The sequence below is a fragment of the Pterocles gutturalis genome, unplaced genomic scaffold, assembly GCF_000699245.1.
Source record: "Pterocles gutturalis isolate BGI_N339 unplaced genomic scaffold, ASM69924v1 scaffold23050, whole genome shotgun sequence".
Lineage (NCBI taxonomy): Eukaryota > Metazoa > Chordata > Aves > Pterocliformes > Pteroclidae > Pterocles > Pterocles gutturalis.
Genome location: NW_010144059.1, coordinates 1 through 23,121, shown reverse-complemented (window position 1 = coordinate 23,121; position 23,121 = coordinate 1). Strand labels below are relative to the sequence as shown.

At 41.5% G+C, this 23,121-nt stretch overlaps 1 protein-coding gene across 1 annotated transcript; it reads right to left on the bottom strand.

The window, feature by feature from the left end:
• Positions 1–830: 830 nt before the first annotated feature.
• On the bottom strand, positions 831–21,269 carry RCL1 (RNA terminal phosphate cyclase-like 1; the record flags this gene model as incomplete). The annotated part of the gene is made up of 7 exons (XM_010084993.1): positions 831–938; positions 6,686–6,842; positions 10,725–10,850; positions 13,382–13,506; positions 14,784–14,858; positions 20,151–20,326; positions 21,198–21,269. Coding segments are annotated over 7 exons (839 nt in total), but the record flags the coding sequence as incomplete, so codon positions are not given.
• Between the last annotated feature and the right edge of the window lie 1,852 nt (positions 21,270–23,121).

Here is a 23,121-nt window from a genome sequence, read left to right as displayed (position 1 = left end):
TAGCTCTCATGTGATGGCACCACCATTCTTCAGTTATCACAGTACTGTACCTTTCACGTATACAGCACCGGTACCATGATAACCGAAAAAGGACAGTTCATAGTCTTATTATTTGATGCCATTTTCAGATAAACAACCCTTCCTCCACTTGAGTAAAGGAAAACTGCTCAGTCGCTAGGAACAACTGTGATCTAGTCAATCACTTGTCAGTCTGATAGACTAAATTAAATTTTTCATAATGGATGCCCTTCCCCTAACCTGTGTGCTGCAACTAGCAATGTTAGGAACTTAGCCTTTTTCTATCCTCCGAACCACTACCAGCCACAGACAAAGCTTTATTACGAATTGAGACTGAAGGACTACACAGAAGTCTGCGGCCTGATAGGCCTAAAGCTTTGGGCTTGCACATAGCTCCATGAACTGAGCTCTTAAGCTGTTTCCCATGGACAACCACAGCTTTAGCATTTGGCTAGCCATTTGAAACGTGCTATGCAATGTCACAGCTACAGAGAGATCACTAGGAAAATATGGTAGTGTACGCCAGGCAACAAAAAGCAAGCTGATGTACACATATAATCCAAGACCAACAACCAACAATACACCCCATCTCCGCAATTCTCAGAACCAGGAATAATATAGAAGAGTAAGGGAATAATCTTCTAATGTATAGAAATAAACACTAGGTAACTTACACCACCTGTCTCCTTTGAAGATGAGTATAAATTGTTCTATTCATAGCCACAGGCAAAGCCTTCCATACACAAAAAACAGCTGTGCAAAAAAAACTATCAACTTAAACAAGGCTGCGTAATTAAACTGAGCAAAACAACTTACGTGTATGGAGACAGAGGTCCTAACAGAACTTTGGAAACATCCCGTTGTCCAAGGGTCATGAGGAGTAGAGCAAGGCTCTGATTTGTTGAGTCGACACAGCCTCCCTGCAAACCAAAATGTTTTAATAATTAATCTCTGTGCAAACCAGAAATTGGGGTGGGAGGAGAGTAACAAAGGAGAAAGATAGACTTAAAAGGCTGAATTACTGCTCCCAATTTTCAAAGGCCAAAAAGATAAAAATCTAGATTTTGTAACAATGACAAATTAATTTCACATGGCAGGCTGGAAAAGGAACAGAACTAAACCAAAACCCAGTAACAAGGTCACATTAACAATCCCTCCCATCTCTCCCAGCCTGTTCTCTTCTAACATCACAGAATGTAAGCACTGAAGAATTTATTTGCAGTCAACTGAAAATAGCTATTAATTATAGTTCATGTGCGTTTGAAGAGACTATGAATTGAAGCCCTTTGTGATAACTATCAAAAGTAACGTTGGGACAAATAGTTCAGCATTAGCAGGTGCAAACCAGCAAGTTAAATGTTGTTTCACATGCATGTGCCTAAGCCCTTGCTGCTAACTTTTGTGGTTTTACATTTGTAAAACATTTTTTCCCCCATATTTAAAATGGGAAGGTTTCTTTATTTATTGCTAGGTGAAAGAGCCAGGCATAAAATTATGCAGAACTACACATATTCTTGTACATATTTGGCTGTAGTAAGTTATACATGCATGGTAAATTGTTTTGCATGTGGAAGGTGTTAACTACGATGCAAATTAGAATTGGAAGGCTTTCTTTGTTTATAAAGTTTGAACGTGAATTTAAAGGGATAATTTCAGTCAAGACTGCTATAGAGAGAATTTACCAACTATGACTATGCAAACACTTTGAAAATAGAAAGAAATATATGGCATCGAATTATTTTGGACTGTCCTCATATTCATCCTGATCCACAGCCACATGAAATCTGTGAACACTTTCCACCTGGATCAGGCCTAATGCTAAGGCTGTCTGGAGAGAGTAAAACTAAAAATTCATCCTTTTAAAACCAAATTCTCTAATCTCTAATGAGGTAAACTGACAGTTATCTTCATGGGAAAGGAGTAACCTGTTGTCATTTTAAGAGATAGCACCATCCAAGAAGACAAGGGAGGGGCAAAATACATTTTGGAATACACAGACTAAGAAAACAGATGTGACAACCTCAGAACATTTACTCTGTGAGAGGCCAGAAAGGAAGACCTTCCCATGGAGAGTTACCAAAGGTTTAATTTCCAAGATGGGCTTACTTCAGTGTGACAAGTCTCAGCTCTGTTCTTCTGAAAAAAAGCCTCTGCACTTCATGCAACAAATGATACACAACAACGAAGGAAAACTTCATTACGTTCACTACCATGACCTAAATGCTAGCAACATGGTCTTACAGCTGGGCTTGCCCTTTTAACTGTATGAACCTGCCATACCAAAGTGAAGTTCATGCACTCAACCTAATGCCCTCCATGGGACTGATAAAAATTGTGCTTTATCTCCAGCGAACAGGGTACCTGCAGAATTTGCAGGTGCAATCTAGAGCCACAGCTCTCATCAGCTCTATTTGCCAATCTGAAACATGCACAAGAAGCAGGTGAGTTTGGTAAGGAGTATTCCTGACACAGGACTTTCTGTCTTTGTAGTTCAGTTAATTTCTGTATTCTGTATTTGTAGTTCATTTAATAATTCAGAATGATCTTTATCACTTGGATGAGAACTTTATGTTTTTCTGAGCTGGTTTTTGTTTTTCTGAAGCTGAAAACATAACAAAACATCTATTTTTATGACCAAATTCATACAAAAGCTTCCATCAGCATGGAGACAACCATGTCCTAAACAATATAGCAAAACATGATGCATCCATCACGTCCTAGCTGCTTACATAAGCTCTCTTGCTGCAGTGAGTCAGTCGTCCCCCCTATTGTTGTACATTAGCAATGCGCTGTTATGCCCATTCCCACATAGGCAGTTGCCAGACAGGGAAGTTACGTGATTTGCTTGTTATCTAATGATGACAGAACACTAACTTCTGCCAAATGAAGGACCTGGCACTCCCAAGGAGGCCAACTTTTTCTTTCAATCCACCTGCCACTTACTCAAGAGTCCAAAATGAAAAACAACCCTCCCACAAGAAATGGGATGGGCAAAGTCAGAGCCAAAATACTGACATTTGTTCCAAAATAGCTGTCACTCATTACCAACGTAGGATACAGCTTCTAGTTCCTATTAATTCTGTTTATGGCAGTTTCTCCATTATTGTTTCCATTGACAACAGAGCCAGATCCAGCTGGATGTGACACTAAGAGACACAGATCACTTAAATTCCTGTCCATTTTGAAGTGTTATACAAATACCACAGCTGACATGCACATAAAAATATCACGACTCTGAGTATTGGACACCTGTGTTTCAAAGAGCATTATTCTCCTGAGTTTGACCCCAGTTTTGATTTAGTCTTGGTTATATTTTGGCATACACACAATTTCCTCCCTTACTTGTGCGGTACACACGTGTGTCAGTAATTTGTTATGTGAAGTGCAGAGGTTTAGGGGTTTTTTTTCAGAAGAATGGAGCAGAGACTTGTCACACTGAAGTAAGGCCATCTTGAAAATTAAGCCTTCAGTGAAATGCTTTATTTCATTTTAAGCTCTTGTTAAATAAAACAGCCTTACTCCTCCTGCCCTTCCAAGCCCCCCACAACAACTTGACCTTTCTTCATTAAAGTACTCACCCTTAAACAGGTATTGCATCCTTCCCTATTTCTCGCGATCACAAGGGATACAAACATTCAACCCTTTCCCTGTTCTTCCAGGCCTTTCCATTATCACCCGCTACACAGAGCTCCCATAACTAATGCCTTTCAAAGACAAGAGGAAAAGCCTTACTGGCCTCCTACAATTGAGCTTAGGTAAGAACTGCATACAAATTTGTAAAGACAACGCTGGCCAGTCACTCCATGCCCCCTCTTTCAGGGCCACTGTAATTATGACTGTGCCACTTACTAGTAGCCAATTAGCTGTGACGTATTTCCATCAACATTGTACATAAAAAAACCTCCACTGATTCCAAGAATCAGACAACCTCTTTATTTTTGAAGGCTTACTGAAAGCGACCATTCACATAGTAGCTCACATCAAGCAAGCACTTGAAGAGATGTCCCTAGGCCCCTTTAAACAGTAATGAACTCCAGCAGATTTGTGGGTGACCCCAACAGCCAAAACCCTTCTACAGAGAATCATCCGCAATGCTCCCAGGATGCCCTTTTCTGGTCAATCCTCCCTGGCTCCTGCAGCACAGTACCTACAGGTAAAGATACAGATGGAGAAACAATCTCATAAAGAGAAGGTCTAAACACAGGGAGAAAAATTCTCCCTTGAGCCCTGTGTTCAGTGAGTTGTTGGTGCAAGGAGACTGGGACTTAAAGAGTGCCTGTTCAGAGCAACTTATTTGTACTCCATGCGCTGCTTTCCCAAATTTTTACTGTTTCACTAGACATCTTATCTAGGCTAGGCAAAGGAACTTAAAAAAAAATAGTAACTTCAAACTAAACAAACATTGCACGCTTTGCAACATATTTTTACAGCCTCTCTAGGGTCAACACTAGATCAAACTGACCCAAGCTCAAAAAAAAAAAAAAAAAAAAATCAATGAGAAAGCCAATCTTTCCAAATTTCTGGCTAGCACTGTGTGAGCATGTGGTCATACATAAATTCAAGCGTGCATTCCAAAAACTACAGAACAAAAGCCACCATATTGCCTATGACAGAGAGAGTGGGGAATTAATGAATATTGAATGAGGACTGAGCATTCCAGTAGATAAGCAGCACAATAGCCGAAAATGCTAACAATAATTTTTCCGCTGTGAGCTGCTGCAGTGGAGGACCACAAGCAGTCTGTACACTGCTCAGCACTTGTCAGTCACCCTTGGATTGAAGAGGCCCACACATAAAAGAGCCTACCAGGACTGCCAGCAGTACCACAGCAGGCCACAGCTAACAATCTCACTCATTCAGAATCTCATCTGCAAAGACACTGAAACCTCATGGCCTATCACTTTATCATTCAAAGACTTGCCTCACCCCGTTTCCTCCTCAAATGCTTTTTTTTTCTGCTATCCCAAGATCCTCACTATCCTGCTGCTTTGCAGAATTCGACTCATCACATTCAAATGGCCGCAGTACACTAAGGCAAAAAATTACCTGGTTCAGGCCTTTCCAGCCCTCTTCATTTTGGAAGTTCTCTGATTCTGAAGAAAGTATAATATCTGGACAAACTCCCTCACTAGTTTCAATCTGTCAAGTGCTGTATGGCTTTCAAAGAAATAAAAAAAACCTATTGCTGATAAAAGTATGTGGAAACAGGATTTTTGATGCCTCCAATCATCTGACTACCTGAAGATGTTTTCCAAGAGGTTTATCCCAAGCAACAAATGTACCAAATTTTAGGTTGTTCTGGGTTTGTGGAAGTTTTTTGGAGAGGTGAGAGTGGGGGGCGGGCTGGATGAAAGATTTTACAATTCACCCCTGAAATAAAAATAGCTATCTTTCACTACATAATTGTAGAAACTGACAGATAAACGTTTCAGTCACTAGCTGTGACTGCATTCTCCATGCATGCTGGACTTTCAAACGCAAGGGGTCTGGACTGTACCCAGGATGAATATTTGTTTAAGGTGTTTCCATTATATAAGAACCCAGGGCAAGAAGGGGAAGTCCTGTATCCACATGGTGCATATACCAAATAAACAAAGACAAAATATTAATGGAAGACTGGAACAAGTGGGCAAGTTGGTAATTCAGACAGACAAAGGGTTTGCAGCAGGGAAAGGAAAAGGTAACATTGGCACAGATGAACAACCTACTACAGGCGTGGATGGGATTTATGGGGCTAAGGGGTATTTTTATAATTGACTACACTTCCTAATACAGAATCTCATTAATGGCATTTTTAATACTCTGCAAAGTCCTATCGGGTTATTTCAGTTCAGAGCAATTACTTTTTTTTAAAACAGTGAGTACAATTTGTAGATGACTGCCTCCTAAAGGCCAGATGTGTTTTGTCAATACTAATAGTTACTTATTTTAATGTTTGTGGAGATACACTAAAAAAGAAGGTAAGTTCGTTATTAAATCAGAAACTTGCTATGATGCTAATTGCCAAATCATTTGTCAGACCTAAAGCTGCTCATCCACAAAAAGTCGCACCACGAAGGAAAAACATTTTAATAATAATAAAAAAAATTTACACTGCAGAGGTCTGTGATGCACTTAAGATTCCTATGCAAACACTGTCCTAGCTCCTTTCCAACAAGCCATTCAGCCAGTTCCTCATACAACCAACAGATCTCAGCACATTTTACTTTGTCATCATCACCATAAAGCAGCCAGCATTGAGGCTAGCTGCTTTTGTCCCCCCTCTCCTCTTCCTCATATGTTCTTCCACTGATAATGCCCCATTCCAACCATTAGTTTAAGAGCATTGACTCCATCTTATTATTAAAAAAAGTGACAGCCCATGTGAAGCCAACTGAATTCTGCTGCACACAGAAAGCAACAAAAGAAAATTTTGCCACTACTGTGATTCATAGTAACATCTCCTGGACATGGGAAATCACATGGCCTAGTAAATCATTACACTGGTAATGGAACCATCCAAAACCACTCCCTACCTGGATGAAGACAACACTGGCAGCATCAGATAATTTCACTGTTTTGATCTAAGCCTGTTGGAGGGTGCCCCCAAACCACCTCTTCCTTTACCAGTGTCATCACCTTCTTCGCCTACAGCTAGCTACACACAAAAAACATACTGGCCACTTACCCTGTAGACCTCCTCAAGCAACAGCTTAGCACAATTCTGGCCAAGTTCCTCTGGAAGCACAGCTGCTCCCTGGCCCTGAGGCTTTGAGGCTAGCTCAGCACTGAGGATAGTGCCATTGATGGTTTCTGCAGTAAGGCACATGCCAAAACCTGGTGATCTGAAAGAAAGGAAAAAAGTAGATTTGATTTGAGCACAAATGCTGAGTAATGACCCAAGAGCTACTCCCAGCCAGCCTCCTCCTCAAGTCACAAACAGCTCCTCTCATAGGACAATACTGTAAATCTGGACTTGCTGACAAATGTCCTGTTCTATACATTTGATTCACCCTAGAAAAAAATTAACAACAGTATTTAAAGGTTATACCCAGTACCACTTGGCCCAAACCCACAGTGCTGGCTATTCCTGGCACAAACACCTTAGAAAGTAATAAAAAAAGAAAAATTCCAAACCTCAGAAATACACTCCTCTATCAAAAAAAAGAAAAAAACAAACAAACAAAAAAACCCCAAAAAAGCAACCCACAAACCCCAAACAGTATCTCTCACATTTATTTTTCATGTTTGATGAACATTTCAAAGGTATCTGGAGTTTCTTCTCTGTGACATTCAAAACCAAAACTAACTTTCTTTAGGGATCAAGTTCTTTCCCTGGAAGCTTCAGTATTTAGGAAGATTAGACCATAGCCATGGCACCAACAGGACAATGAAAAAAAAGGTTTAATCCACATTACTTGTATTTCCAATTGCTTCTTTTCACTTTCAGTTCAATACTATCCAAATCATGAAAACCATGTAAGAATTCTAAACACATGATTGGAAGAAAGAAACACAAAATTCCTATTTTTCTCAGAGCTTAGGATCCTACAAAAGGCTATTGTTAGAGTTAAGATTTGCTACAACAAAGTTACATATTGCTGAGTACAGCTTGCTGAGAAATCAGAAAGTTGTGAGAAAGGGGAAAAAAAAAGTCATAAGGTACTCTTATTTATAGGGTCTGGAAGAGCACCAATAGCCAGCCATTAAAAATAAGGTTAACTTAACTTTAATCCACATACACAATTTCCCACAGTTCTGGACTCCGTCTGGCTCCACCACCCAAACTTTTTAATTAAAATAGTCTCACAGACCCAAAACTGTAAGGAATGTCACCGACATCAACAAACCACAACATCAAACCCTAAACACCAATACACACAAACGCTCCCAGTCCCAGAAAAACAACAGTTCTTCCAGAGGCATTTCAGTAGGGTGGGAATTAAAAGGTATCAGTGGTTCTCACGCATATTTAACTGCCTGCACTTGCTGAGGAGCACAGGAAGTATGCTAAAGATGTTTCTCACACTTTGTCTCTGCCGCTCCTTCCTCCTCCAGGGGAAGTCTTCCCCTGCTCCAGCCTGGGGTCCCTCCCACAGCAGACACTCTTCTAAGAGCTTCTCTGAAGTGAGTCCTTCCCACGGGCTGCAGTTCCTCACTACCTGCTCCAGCGTGGGTCCCTTCCACGGGATGCAGCCCTTCGGGCACAGACTGCTCCAGCGTGGGCTTCCCACAGAGTCACAGCCTCCTTCAGGCACAGCCACCTGCTCCAGTGTGGGGTCCTGCAGGGGCTGCAGGTGGAGACCTGCTCCTCCGTTACCCTCCATGGCCACAGGGACACAGCTGCCACCTCACCACGGGCTGCAGGGGAACCTCTGCTCCGGCACCTCCTCCCCCTCCTTCTTCACTGGTCTTGATGTGTGCAGAATTGTTTCCCTCACATCCCACTCTTGTCTCTCCTGCAGGTTCATCAAAGGGTTCAGAGACGGTACCACCACCGCTGCTGGCTGGGTCTTGGCCAGAGGTGCGTCCAACTTGGAGCCAGGAAAGCTTCCAGCAGCTTCTCAAAGGAGCCACCCCCTGTAGCAGATTTTGTTAGTGTTCAGTAGCATGTGGCAATCTGCCTAAATAAAAATTAAAATCATCCGGTGCCTCATGTATGTACAGACACTATTAGGAGGCACCTGCACAAACTTTTTGCCACAAATGCTCAAAACAGAACTAGCAAGTTCCTGTTTAGAGAGACATTACAGGTGGTAGAAGATGCTCAAATAATGTATTCCCTGAAGCTTTTGGCACCGTGGAAAGGGTATAGCTCAATGCTTTTTATTCTGAAATCAGGGCTTGGTTTGGGCTGGGCACAGATGGGCTGAACTAACCCTGATCATCAGAGGCAGCATTGTAAACAACGAAGCATATTCCTTTCCTTCCTTGTCCTGGCACCATACTTACACTGAGTGTGACAGCACAGCAGCATCAGAAAGCCACATGTACCAGCAAGACAGCATGGAAGAGGAATTGAACCCCTCTCTATTACCTATCCCTCTGCATGCAAGTACTAAATGTAATGCTTCTGCCCCAATTCATTTGACTTTTTCACTTTATGGATGGACAAAAACCAGAATAGGACCCCAAAAAAACACAGCTCCAAGGAGAGTTTTTGCAGTTTTGACCAGTGTTAAAAAGTGTGAAGCCACAAGACTTACTAACCTGGGATATTAAATATGATGAATGACTGGAAAAGAGGAAAAATATGTAAAAGTGAGTTAACAATTTTCAGATTTGTGAACTTGCAAACCTAGCAAGTTTTCTTTAAGGTAGTATTTCAAAAAGCAGAAACAGTGAAAGAAAATGTGCATTCTTGGATTCGAGCACACAGACAGAAGACAAACAAGGTAGTTTTCCAGAACTCCTTCAACCTCAACCAAAAGTGACAAGACAACAACAAAGCTGACAGATATCAGTAAAATTGTCTGAATCGCATCTATCACTTCTGTGTTCTGCTAGCAAACAAAATTTGTGGAAGTACAGTAAATTCATGTCTCAGTTTTCCAGTCTTCGCTGGTGAAAGGACACTCCTTCAGCTATTCATGTAATGGTAAAGCAGAAGACAACCCATACAGCTCGAAAACTTTCTAAAACAGCTTGGTCCCATCCTTAATACTACGATTTCCATCAGAGGGTGTACAGTCAAGTTTGAACGCTGGTTTTCACAACACAGCATGGCACCTCTGATCTTAATCTCACTTCAAAGCAACACGTTTAAAACTGAAGAGAGCTCAAGCTGACTTTAATAGCCTTAATGATGTATTATATTCCTTGTGACGTAGTTCACACAACACAGCTGCTCGCTCACCCTCCCCTCTCCCTCTTCCCAGGGATGGGGGAGAGAATTAAAAGGGTAAAGAGAAAAGAGACTCGTGGGTTGAGATAAGAATAATTTAACAGCTAAACTACAATCATATCGAAAATAATAATAATGATTATAATAACAGTATTATTATAGTAAAAATGAGTGATACACAGTGATACTGCTCACCACTCGATGACCAAGGCTCAGCCCATTCCTGGCTAATGATCCCAGAGCCTGGAGAGTCCCAAAACCGCATTCCCAGAGTGGAGATAAGAGGCAGATTGTCCAAGATGACCCTGAGAGAGGGGCGACCCGGAGGGAGACAACCCGGAGCAAGGGAGAGAGCTTCTGGACAGCGCCTCATCTGCATACTGGGCATGACATGCATGATATGGAATAGACCATTGTCTAACTTGGGTCTCAATCCCAAACCTAAGGTCAAATCTTAGGCTAGGAATTGGGGCTGTGCTCCCTCCCACCTTCTCCTACACCTGCAGACACTGGCACAGCAGAGAAGCTGAAAAGTCCTTCACTGTCCTGGCAGCAACTATAAACATCAGTATGTTACCAGTCTTCTTGTCAGCACAAATCCAAAACACAGACTCACACTAGCTACCGTGAAGAAAGTTAACTCTGTCTCAGCTGAAACCAGGACACCTTGTGTAAGAAGACAAACAACTTCCATCCCCTTGCAAGAGTAGAACAAACATATTTAGTGAATCACTCAATTTTTTCCCTGTGAGGAGTATTTATTTAAAGTCAGCAAAATAGAAGATCACGTTCTAAATCTCAATAAAATTACAGATCAGAATACCCTCACAGATGAACAAATGCAGAATTACATTTCTGTGCCCTGTGAATACTGGATACTCACTTTCCAGAGCTGATCCCCTTCATATGATCCGTGTAGATATAAATGTCTGGAAGGAATTTATTCAGGATGCTCCTTGCAGATTCCACCATTCTGTTTGCCATCTGTGGTGACACTCTGACAGAATATCTACACATCCAAACTAAGGAATTAATTGTGGTCACAAAATAAATCAGAGACTGACAAAAGTGGCCAAGAGGTCCCAATGTATTATTTCGGAAAATGTTTTGTCCTATACATCCATTCACAAGTGCTGGTCCATTTTCCTTCCTACTTAGAGAGGCATATGTGCATAAGTGCTTTCTACAGTCTTTTCATTGATATACCTTGAAGTGAGGGACACAGAACATGTGCAGAAGAACAGCTTATTATGACCAGGTAAACATGTATCTTAAAAATGATGATAATTTTTCAGTTCAATAATTTTAAATTGCTGTTCTGCCATGCTGTGCTTTCTTATGATGGAGGAAGTCTTGCGTGCTCTACTCTTCATGTACTATTAAAATATGGTGATGGGTGAAGTTTCTCTGAATTAGCAGCAAGAAATCCTGTCTTTCTGTTTCTGTCAGAGAGAAACTGGGTAGATGAAACTAAAGACAAATATTTTAACAAAAGAAAAAAATAATTTTAAAAGGCTAAAACCCCCCATATCTTTGCTCTCTCCAACTATTTTGCAGTGCTGTGTGGCTATCAAGTTCACTGGTTCTCTAGTCACTCAGCACCTGAAGGTAACAGTTCCTGGAAAGAAGAAACTAACACCTTCCTGCTCACCCCAACCCACCTTGTCACAGTGCACAAGAGCTGAACTGCCTTTGTGCCCTTTTACTCAGGTGCTGATTCAGTGGTATTCCCAACAGATCTTCAAATGCACAAATTCCATCCTAACTGTAACACAGACTCATGTTCTGCCCGTTTAATCACCCATCTGCACCCACAAGCACATAGCAATGCAGAGAAACACACTTAAACCTCCCAGCTGGCAGAAGGGCAGGGTTTTTTTCTACAAATTTCAATTGCAATCTCTTCTGGAGTAGGTAAACCAAAAGCTTTAAGATCTTAAGGGTAAAACAAGTAAAAAAAAAAAAAAAATCAGAAAACTAATCCTTCTGCACAGTTGGTGCACTCAGTATTTCGAGTGACTATAAAAGGTTGCTGCAACATAAGCTCCCCGCGAGGGAACAAATTTGCTCAGTTGAATCTTGAAGGGACAAAAATGCACATATAAAAGACCTAAGCATTTATCCTTCCAGATGTTTTGTTTTCTGCTGGCTTGAAGGATCAATTAATGGCTAAACTGAAATGAGAGTGCCTCTCACCAGGCTTACTAAAGGAAAACCTTTATCCCTGAGAAAAAGCCCCCGACGACCTAAACGAAAGTAGAAGTTCAAAAACCTGTAGTTCACATACATCAAACAAATCCAGTCAAAGTGGCCCAGAATGGTGCTGTGTATTAACATCAATTTAGAAAGATGGCACTAAAGACATGATCATTGATTCTTCCTTCACACAGAAACAGAGGATAGAAGTGGTGGAGACAGAGGCAGACAAAGGCATAAGGAAATTACTTTCTTCATGGAAAGACCACGATAAACACCACCAAAAGCACAATGAGCTGCCTCCTGTTTATTCTACAGCACATGCACCCAGTAAAATTGCTCTCACTTGGCAATGCTGCACTCATCCCAAGGCCGCAGTTGGAAACAGAGGTCAAAACGTCCTGTTCTCACACACAATTATGATGGTATGCCATAAAATAAGAGGAGAAACAGGCTGCAAGTCTGCACCTCTGGCAAGAAACCTGCCCCCATTACTGCTTTCCTTTTGAGTAATCAAAACCAGAGCATGTTTGGGATTCTCATAATCACAAATTAAAACTCCAAGTTGACCGATGCTCAAGAGAGAGCTAGAGACCATGAAATACAACCTTCAGTATACCTTGCCTGTAAGGGATTTCTGCCTTCTTCCTAAAGTGACATCAGATTCATGACAGGTACCTTATAAAAACCACAAGAGAAAAACAAAGAAAACAAAAACCCCAAAACGTTAACTAGATGTGCAGTTCTGTTTGCAAAGTGAGTACTCCACAACAATATTTTATGCCCTTATCTTTGTGTGGAAGTAAAAGCTCCTCCACTTCCATCTCCAATACTACTTCTGAAGTCAAAGAGCTAACAAACTTCATAACACAACAAAAACCTCAGTTCACATGTGTGCAGTGAGGCGTACGCTGAACTAAGATTTAAGCTGCCATCTAACATTCTGCTAGACTCATTAACAGCCAAGATGCCACCTATTCAATGCATAACAAAACCATATTTGCTACTACTGGATTTACACACAAAGTAAGATTCCTTTCAGTGCTGCTTCATTACGTCATGGAAGGTATTTAACTTCTTCTTGCTACTGAAAAGATTTAAATAAGTTTAAAGTTATTTACTTGTTTACTGATGCTTTTTGAACAGCAATGTTCTGAACACAACGGTTTTGAGACATGGTCCTGAAATCTAGTTGTGTGATCCCTCTGTGTAATGTCACCCTGTGGTATCTGGATACATGCTCAGCAACATGGGTACACTTCTTTGACTTCAAGTTGAGATTTTTTTTTTTTTTTACTGCAAACATGCTTAAAAGAAGAAAAACAAACAAACAAACAAGGATACGCAGTTCCTCTGATGCGTTTGATTTTGCCAGGGTCTGTCAACTGAACAGGCTGCAAGACCTTTCTCACTGGGCAAGCAAACAGTATCTCTCCACCCCCTTTGGGAGGCATTCCTCTCCGGTTGATCTAGAAATGATAATGGAGGAAAAAAGCAGGTTAGTAAAGAGCACAAAGAACGTACTACTTTCTCAAAAATGATAGCTTTTATTTCACATACAGTGCTGTCAGTAGGGGTATTATGCAGACACATGTGAGAAAAAGACATCCTAAAGGCAGAAATGGATTTAGCACCAAACCTATAAGCAAAAAATTATGTCTTTTTTCCTCCTCTCTCTCAAGTACAGTAGGGCATGGCTTCTCAACAGAAAACAAAACAAAACCAAACCAATCAAACAAAAACCCAACATCTTTACCAGGAATGCAACCTTGGCTTAAGAGTGGTCTCTAATAGCAAATCTGTACCACGCTGCTGAAGTAAGTCTGCGAGTGTTTGATGGTTAGTATGTATATGGGTGATCAGAATGAACTCATTCCCACAAACAGGCCTGGCCAGCCCGACCCTGTCGCACCACCCCAGCCAACGCCCCCAAGGATGGGGATGGGACATGGGCCCATGGCTGGATCTGGCTCAGAGGGCCCATGGCTGGGCAGGGCAGGGCTGTGGGGAGCTGGAGACTGGCCCTGCTGCAGTGTCGCTGGAGCGGGACTGACAGTTCCAGGGGGATGACATGGGGTCCTGGGCTATGGGCAGGGTTGGGGGAGGCACACGGGGGGTGGATTGGCAGAGCAAGCAAAGACTAACAGTGCAGCTAGGGACTTCTCACATTTTAAATGACTGTTCTTAACTTTGAAAGGCTACAGCTTCCTTCTCCACCCTAAAAAACCCTATTCTACATCCAGATTTATTAGGCCTGTGAAGAGTGTTGTCTTTAAAGTTTCTTTCCTGTATTTTCCAAACTGGAAGCAAACCTCCATCATCCAAACACAGATCCAGCTCCTCTACTGCTGAAGGAGGCAAGTGATTATAATATTACTCCCTAGCCCTAAGCACAGGGCAGGAAGAGCAAGTGGAAGGAAAAAGAAATCAAGTGAACTGAAGAGAAAAAGAAAGCAAGAAAGTTTCTTAGCTTGCAGAGATCTCGGAGACCAAGAAAAGTCACTGCCTTCTCCTTAGCTTCTCTACCCACAGCCTTTGCATCTCTCTTCTACCACATCCTCAGTCACTGTGTGGCTGGTATGCCATTTAAAACATGTCAAGAACAAGAGGCAATTTTAGAAATGCATGTACCTAAAACTAGATATCTGCTAAAGACAGATACTGGCCGCAAGCATATGGCCCTGTGAAGCAGCGTGAAAGTATTGTTTCAACAAGTGCTAGAAAAGAAAAGAACAAATTGTTTTACCTTGATTTCCAAACCTTCACCATCAATTCCAAACTTCTTCAGTAGGGGTAGAGCTGTTGCCTTAAGGACATCAACCTATAGAACACAGAATTAAAAAGCAGTCTCTTTATTGGAAGTTACATTAAGTCAGTAATTTAAAAATCATTGCATTATGAAGTGCCTAACCTTGAAGACAAGGCTTCTCCATACTAGGTATTCTATGGGCAGACAGGGGAATTTACTCAAAAAATTTGCTAGAACAAATTACTGGGGAGATGGAATTTCCTATTCTGGATTTCCTCCTTAGCCTGATTTTTACCTCTACTGTGGTTCAGCTAAAACAGCTCATTTGTTTCTCTGAACACATTCTTCTGTCATTTCTAAAAAACTCCTACAGTGAAATAAGTGATGATTACAAGAACCTTTGCATTTTGGAGCAGGCCCTTGAGCTGGCAGGAAGAACCTCATCCTTCTGTCAAGAACTTATTTTAATCTGTTCCTGAGAAACAGAAGCTTCTAGGTAACTTCTGCTGAACTACTCAGAAGAATCTGAAGTGGGTGACACATAATCCATGTACTCCCTTTGAGCCAGATGCCCACCAGACCCACGTCGGAGCAAGATTTTCCTTGCCATTACTCCTCTTAATTACTGACCTAAGACAACAGTGACTGTCATCTTCCCTCTGCTGAAATTTCAGTAGCACTACTGAAGGTGACAAAAATGATTTAGCTGTGCAACAGCACAGGGAGCTACCCAAGACAAGCAGCTTGGGAGAGAGAGGTCCAGGACAGTATGACCAAAGAGGAACTAAATTCAGGTGAAGGAAACAGGCATGCAGTAGAGAGCAGCTGAAGAAGCAGAAAAAAAGCACCCTCCTTCCCATGCCTTCAGCTAGAATCCACAATCCTCGAGCTTCATTCTCTCTGCTTTGCAGAGAGTGCAAGCCACTGACTAGTAGCACATACCTCACCTACAAAACCGTGAACAACCTGTTAGAGCTAACTGAGCAGCTACAAGTGTCTGCTGCAGTTCTCATTCTCCCAGTCCTCCTGACCGACACACTTCCTTTCTTACAGAGAGGCATTTGGTGTTGTTTTTAATGGTGGTATCAATATTTGAATGTCTTCATTAAAAAAACCCTGTAAGTCAATGATTAATTTTTTATATTTATATATATTTTTTTACAGCCAGGCTACCTTAATTTGGTCCCTCAGTATTATTCATTAATCACACAAATTTTACTTATAGAGCAAAAACCTTTACTAACATGCATGCACACACACATAGACATATGTGAATACCACTGACAGAAGTTCCAACAAGCTGATCTGGTTCACTTTGAAGTTACACAGTATTTTTCCCCCTTTCTTATCAAACAAAATATACCAGTAAAAAAAACCAAAAGCTTTACTGTGTAGGCTAGGAACACCATTTCTCTCTTCCATTTCCACTTTTGCAATTCTTTGGACTGAAGGCTGTATCTCTGCAGAAAGCATGTTACACCAGTACTAGGAAGATGAACCAATTTTGAGTTTGGTTTGCCTGCTTCCAAAAATTTGAAGACTTGCCATAGTTTTTAGTCCTCAGACAAATTCCAGGCATGATACTTACCAGGTACCAAACAGACACATAATAAGAGACGACACTTACCAGGTACCAAAGAGACACATAATAAGAGACTGCCTCTGTTCCAAATTTGCAGCCTGAATAGAGAAGGTAATCAGCAATATTTGAAGAAATGGAAAGGGCTGTTCTGCTTAGCAGACAAGTAGGAGTTCTGGTAGGAGAGGTTGAGTACTTCACTGGAAATCAAGATGGTAGCAGAACTGAGACCTAAAACCATATTTTCTAGTCTCCTGCCTGTATTCACCCATAAAACCATCCTTCAGCTCCCCTTGAAGGGCAGTTACTCCATCTCCAGACCAGACAACACAACACCAAGTTGTACCAAAGCAAACGCGTCATACAACTGAGGATAAACCTCACCACAAAGGCAACAACCTTTTTCCTTTAAAGAAATCTACAATTCAAAAAAAAAAAAAACTTTCAGTGGTTTGCAGAACCCCTTAGCTAGTGCAAAGATGCAAAAAAACAGAGCCTACAACACATGACTAACTAGGAAAGAGGCAAGCATTAGATGGCCTGTGTAGCCATTAGCACTGCACAGAAGAGCATTTATCCCTGCTATACATGCAGTTTTATATTTTGGGGACAAGGACCTAGACTCAAGGTCAGGGCGTGGTGGAGGCATAAGAGCAAAACCAGAGTTTCGTAAGTTTAAAAAAAAAAATTAAAAAAAAAAGAGAGAGAGAGAGAAAATCAGTAGGAAAAACTTCTTGTTTTCCTGGGATTACAAACAACTGCTGAATTTTGATTAATGTAGAAGATTACTGCTCCCAAGCCAAAACTTCATATGCTAGTCTTATGTCAGCATGAAAGTTATTTTAGTTGAAAGTCCCATGGCAGAGCTGTAAAAAAACTTCAACACTTGCACACCCAACCGTTAAGAATAATTATTCTAAAACCAGGTAATGCAGCACTATGTATCTGTCAGAATAACAGAACATAGAGAAGTAAAAAAAAAAAAAAAGCTATCACTTGTGTGCCACCTCCATTCCCTTCGAAAAGGCACTTTACATAAAGACACCCCCCACATACATACTCTCTATACAGAGAAACTTGAAACTACCTGTCAGTTTACACAACATGGCTGCTCGCTCACCCTTCCCTCTCCCAGGGATGGGGGAAAGAATTAAAGGGGTAAAGGGAAAAGAGACTCATGGAATGAGAAAAGAACAATTTAATAACAAAACTACAATAATACTGGAATTAATAATGATAATGATGATGATAATAGTAATATATATAAATACAAAAGTGAGTGATACACAGTGATACAGCTTACCACCCAATGACCAAGGCTCAGCCCCTTCCTGGCTAATGATCCCAGAGCAGGGAGAGTCCAGAAACTGGGAATGGAAATAAGAGCCTGAGTGTCCGAGAGACCAAGACAACCCTGATAGACGGGCAACCTGGAAGAAAACAACCTGGAGCAAGAGAGAGAGAACTTCTGGACAGAGCCTCATCTATATACTGTGCATGACATGCATGATATGTAATATCTCACTGGCCAATTTGGGTCTCAATCCTAAACCTAAGATCGAATCTTAGGCTAGTAATTGGGGCTGTGCTCCCTCCCAGCTTCTCCTGCACCTGCAGACACTGGCACAGCAGAGAAGCTGAAAAGTCCTTCACTGTCCTGGCAGCAACTATAAACATCAGTATGTTACCAGTCTTCTTGTCAGTACAAGTCCAAAACACAGCCTCACACTAACTACTATGAAGAAAGTTAAACTTCGTCTCAGCTGAAACCTACCACTACCCCAATTCTATATGCCAGCCCCACGTGGCTGGTCCCACAAGCTCTCCATGGTCAGGTCTCATCAGCGATTGCACAGAAAAGTATAATGCTAACGTAGGTTGTAAGTGAACAGTTCAGGCTGGTACTCCAAAGCCACACCTCTTCCCAACATGTGCGAGCAAAGTAGCATCCCTCTCTCTCATTTAGGATGTATCACTCACGTGCTTTTATCACCATGGTCCAACCCTGAGCAAGTGCACATAACCCTATATTTCCATGGTGACAGCACTCTTTCAGAATGGCGCCAGCTGTCAAAGAGCTTTCCACTGCACCACACTGGAGGGTTATTAATGTATATAAACAAATGCTAACATAAGCACACTATCCTCCAGGAACTCAGCTGAAGTCCTTCCTTCCTGTCCTGGTGAAAGCAATTTTAGTTGAAATGGGTGCAAGAATTTGAGACAGTTAGTTTGTGCTTAAAGGGGGCTTGCACTGGCCAAAGCTCACACATATGAGTGTTAGTGTCCATCAGCTGAATCACAGTACCTGATCCTAAGTGTAAACAAAATGCAGATGTGCGTGCTAAGGAGTTATTCCTTAAGTTCATTGTGCTGTACCTTCAAGCACAAACTAACTGGCTCAAATTCTCATGCCCATTTCAACTAAATTGTTTAATCTTTATTAGTCCGTGTAGCTGGTGCCTGACAAGGAACAATTTCCAGAATCAAGGCTCAGTTGCTCAAATGAGTGTCTGAAAGCAATACTAAGACTGGAATGCTGTTCGTCTCCAAATTCTTCAAGAATGTCTGCATTGTGATGAAAAAGATGCAGTCAACTAAAAGAGACTTCTTTGATTCTTACGACTTACCTTTTCTGTTAAGTACTTTTAATCACGGTGACTGCAAGGTTAGCAAAACACACTTCCTATTTTACTTTTTTTTTTTCTTTTTCCTTTTTTTTCTTTGACAGTGCTGTGTACAACCCACGTCAATCATCCTTTGACTCATGGGGGTGTCTCACGGAACCACAGGTGAGAGCGCAATTTTTTTAAAATGACAAGAGAAGCACAGTTCAAAAGCCATAAATACCAGCAAGATGCAGAGACTCGTCTAATATCTGCAATTACACTTCATAGTATCTGTATTAATTTAAACTGGTTTTCAGATGACAATGTTTCCTTAATCTACTCGGAGGAAAACAGGCAGTCTCTGATCACCATTCAAAAAGTAAATAGCAGTGCTGTTCTCCAAAACCCATTATGTTTGGGTTTTTGGGGAAAAAAAAAGATAGCATAACCACTAACCATTACTTCAGTTTCTTAATCCCACGTTATCCACAGCTCATTTTTGTAACAACACTGTTAAAACAGAGGGCTGTAAATTAGCGGTAACAGAAATCAAGGCAAGCATCTGATAGTTATTTGATCTACCATACCCTCTAGCATCTTTCTGAAGAATCAGAGTTATTACATATTTTTGCTACTGTAATTTCATAACTGTCACATGACTACTGTTTCTAACAGAAAGAAGGCTACACAACAGCATTGGTGTAACTATGTCCAGCATTCAACAGAAGAGAAAGATTCCTTCTTTGTCACACTCAACTTTTAAAGACCATTTCCTCTTTTTACAGTAAATACTTGTGTGGGGTGGGAGAAACAATCCATCTCATTTCTAAGGAAAGGGGAGAAGCAAACCTGGGGTGGGAGAAACAACCCATCTCATTTCTAAGAGAACAGGAGAAGCAAACGAGTGGCAGGGCCTCACATCACACTTAGAGGGAGTTTCCAGGGGAGAAAGCAGAAGCAGTACAGAACTGAAAGTCAAAAGGTGTATTACCAAGTGCAGTCTGGAGTGGAATGCAGAAAGGGAACAGCTTAGTAGATGCTTGTTAGACTCAGAGCATACTTCTGGATGTGAGGGATGAAAAAAATGCAGCATGTTTTACACCCTTATTCCAAATACATTTTTTTTTTTTAGGGGAGAAAAAAATCCTCCTCAGGTACTTAAATTTTATTACTTACCGAAGGATCTACTTGATCATTTGTTACTCCCCTCAGTACAATCTTCAGTGGATGTTTCATGAAAGGTGCCAAGCAGAGCAGACTTTCTAAATAGTAGCCAATACTACGGCTGGGGCTGCAGTCGTGTTCCAACGAGCCTCCATACAGAAGACCAGGTTGATAATACAAGGAAGTACCTGGGGAAGATGCCAAGCAAGAACACCAAATGAGAGTGCTGTCAGCACACCAGCCATTACTACAGCACAAAGACACTCTGCAGTGATTTATTTATACAGGCAAATTTGAGACAGAAGAATTTATGAAAGATGGTCACAATTCCAGCATGTTATTTCTATGCCGGCTGTTAATAAATGGGCCAATGCACATGAGTGTCTGTCTATCTGTCTTGGGCATAATTTGTCCTTCCTTCCCCTCCTCCCCAAAAACAAAGGATAACTTAGCAATCCCCAAAATCCTGAGACAAGCAATTATTATCCTCCACAGCAGCTAAATCTTCACCAGACCATGAGATCATTGCTGCCTCTGCATATCTGGTGGTAGCTCATCTGCTTTACTGACCAACGGTAATCCTTAAAATCCTTTAACTTTAAAAAAAAAAAAAAAAAAAAAAAAAAAAAAAGACAAGAGCCAGATCAAATTTTTACATGACACGCTTCTTGCTCAAACCAACCCCTTTTCTGAGGATGACTAAGAAATCATTCTTGCTCAAAAGTCTGCCTTTGTAGAAGGCAACCCTTGCCTTCTACAAAAACCCATTCTGGTTCAGAGGGACCTTCCCCCCACTACAGGGAAATCCTGCAAACCAAACAAAACACTGATTTTAATTCTAGAGCAATACAGTTTTCTTAACTCTCTGCATTATGGTGGAGTGCTGATCTCCTTGCGTGCGATCAATTACTACAAAACTTCTCAGCTTGGTTATTTCTGATCTTCCCAGTCAATGATATCTGAACATCTACCTCTGTCAAGCCAAAGCGTTGATTTCACTGCAGCAACTGACAGACCCTGGAAGACCAGAACAGAGGAAGAAAAGAAAATAGATCTCACCTGTTTGGTTTATTTCAATTCGAGAGCCATTTGTCACTTTATCAATCAGGCGGATAAAACTTGCTTCAAAATCTAAGGAGCAGAACAAAGACAGAATTCTAAAGTTCCTTAAATTTATTCTTGGAAGAAATAAGAAACACCATACCTGTACATTTTCCCTTTCCTGCCTTTCACAAGAGTAAGGCTACTCTCACTCTTCAACTTGTTGTGGTGTAATCCTACCGCATGAGAAAAGGCAATTTACTATAAAAACAGAGATATTAATCTGAGCCTCCATGTTAATAGGCATCCCAAATCAATTGAGATGCCCCCAGATGTGACTGTACTAGCCACACCCTCTCCCTGACACACAGCAAGTGATACAAGTTGACACTTCTGACCACAGTGGCCTGAGGGATCACTCAAGCCCAGGATAAAACCTTTGACCATTACATTTTGCTCAGCACTAAGCAAAACATACAAATCCCAGCAAACAGGACTCCGTATATTTAAGCACGATGAGCTAATGACAGCTTCCTATTACTTGCTGCAAAAGTCTTAGTTTAATAGGGGACATTCAGATGTGAAGCACTGCTGCTGCACAGTTTGTTCCACGAACACAATTAGCTATCTGCAAGCTTCCAAATCTTCCATTTCCAAAACTGTCACTGACATAGTAAAGGCTGGAGAGACACAAGTCTCTCCATTGCCCCTTTTCTTGCTTTTTCGGTTCGTGCGGAACTAATCCCTCAGTTTATCTTGTTTGTGTGGACTCTCACTGAGAGACAAGGGAAAGGAAAGGCATATTTAACAAAAAAAAAAAAAAAAAAGGACTATCCTAGTATTTAGGTATCCCAAGCTGGTACAGGCTCAGTATCAAGAAAAACACATGAACTTATGCAGAGTTCAAAACCCAGGTAGTTTTAGGGACCAACGGCACCTGCAGAACAGTTGGTAGGTTGCAGAACTTCTTAGCAATAACCCTGCATTACTTCTTAAACACTAATCAGATGTTTCTTTCTATGCAAGCTTCTAGGATGCAAAAAACATTTAAACCAAAGAGCTACCTGCAGAAAGTACAGTTTGCTAATATTCGCATAATACCGTTGATGCCCCAGTCACACAATGCTGGCTCTGCTCTCTGTTATGATAATTTCTAAACTTAAAGTTTCTGTGACAGCACTGGGACCTCTTCCAGTGCAAAGAGTGCATCCCTGGGAACACACATTTCCCTTTCAGAGAACAAGGCTGTAGAAGAGTTTTCATTGCCAATGTTCCAGTCATGAAAAGCAGAGAGAGCTGCATGTCGAATCATTAACACAAGTCAGGGTTTGCTGTTACTGTTTTTCTGTTACAGTCACAGTTTACATCTTAACCCATGTTAGAAAAGGGCAATTCAAACACATTTTAAAAAACGTGGCAAAACCTACAAACTCCACCACAACCAAACATCCTACGGTAATAAGAACTACGGGTCATGGTAAATGTTAAGTCAAGCACACAAGAACGCTTTGACGGCTTTGGAGGAGAATTTCTAGCTGTAAACTGAAGCCTGCTTAGGAGGCAGAGCAGCGTCCGTGCTGGTCCTACCGCTGTTCCAAACTTCACACCTTGCCCAAAAAATAACTGGACACCACAACAGCGGTTTTTTCCTCAATCTCTCTCCTACCGTCTTCTTACTTCAGGTAAATGAGGAAATTTACCTCGGGCTGCCAAAGCTCCAACGCACGGGCATGAAGCGGGTGCTCCCTCAGCAAGGTTCGCCCCACAGGAGCCCGCAGCGCCGCGAGGTTCCGCCAATAAGAAGTATGCGGATCCCACGCCTTTCACCTTCACTACTATTTGGCCAAAACCCGGATAAAAAACAAAGCCCAGAACCGGACCCACTAAAACCGCGGGCACGGAGGCCACGACGCTGGGCAGGCGGCAGAACTGCACGGCGGGA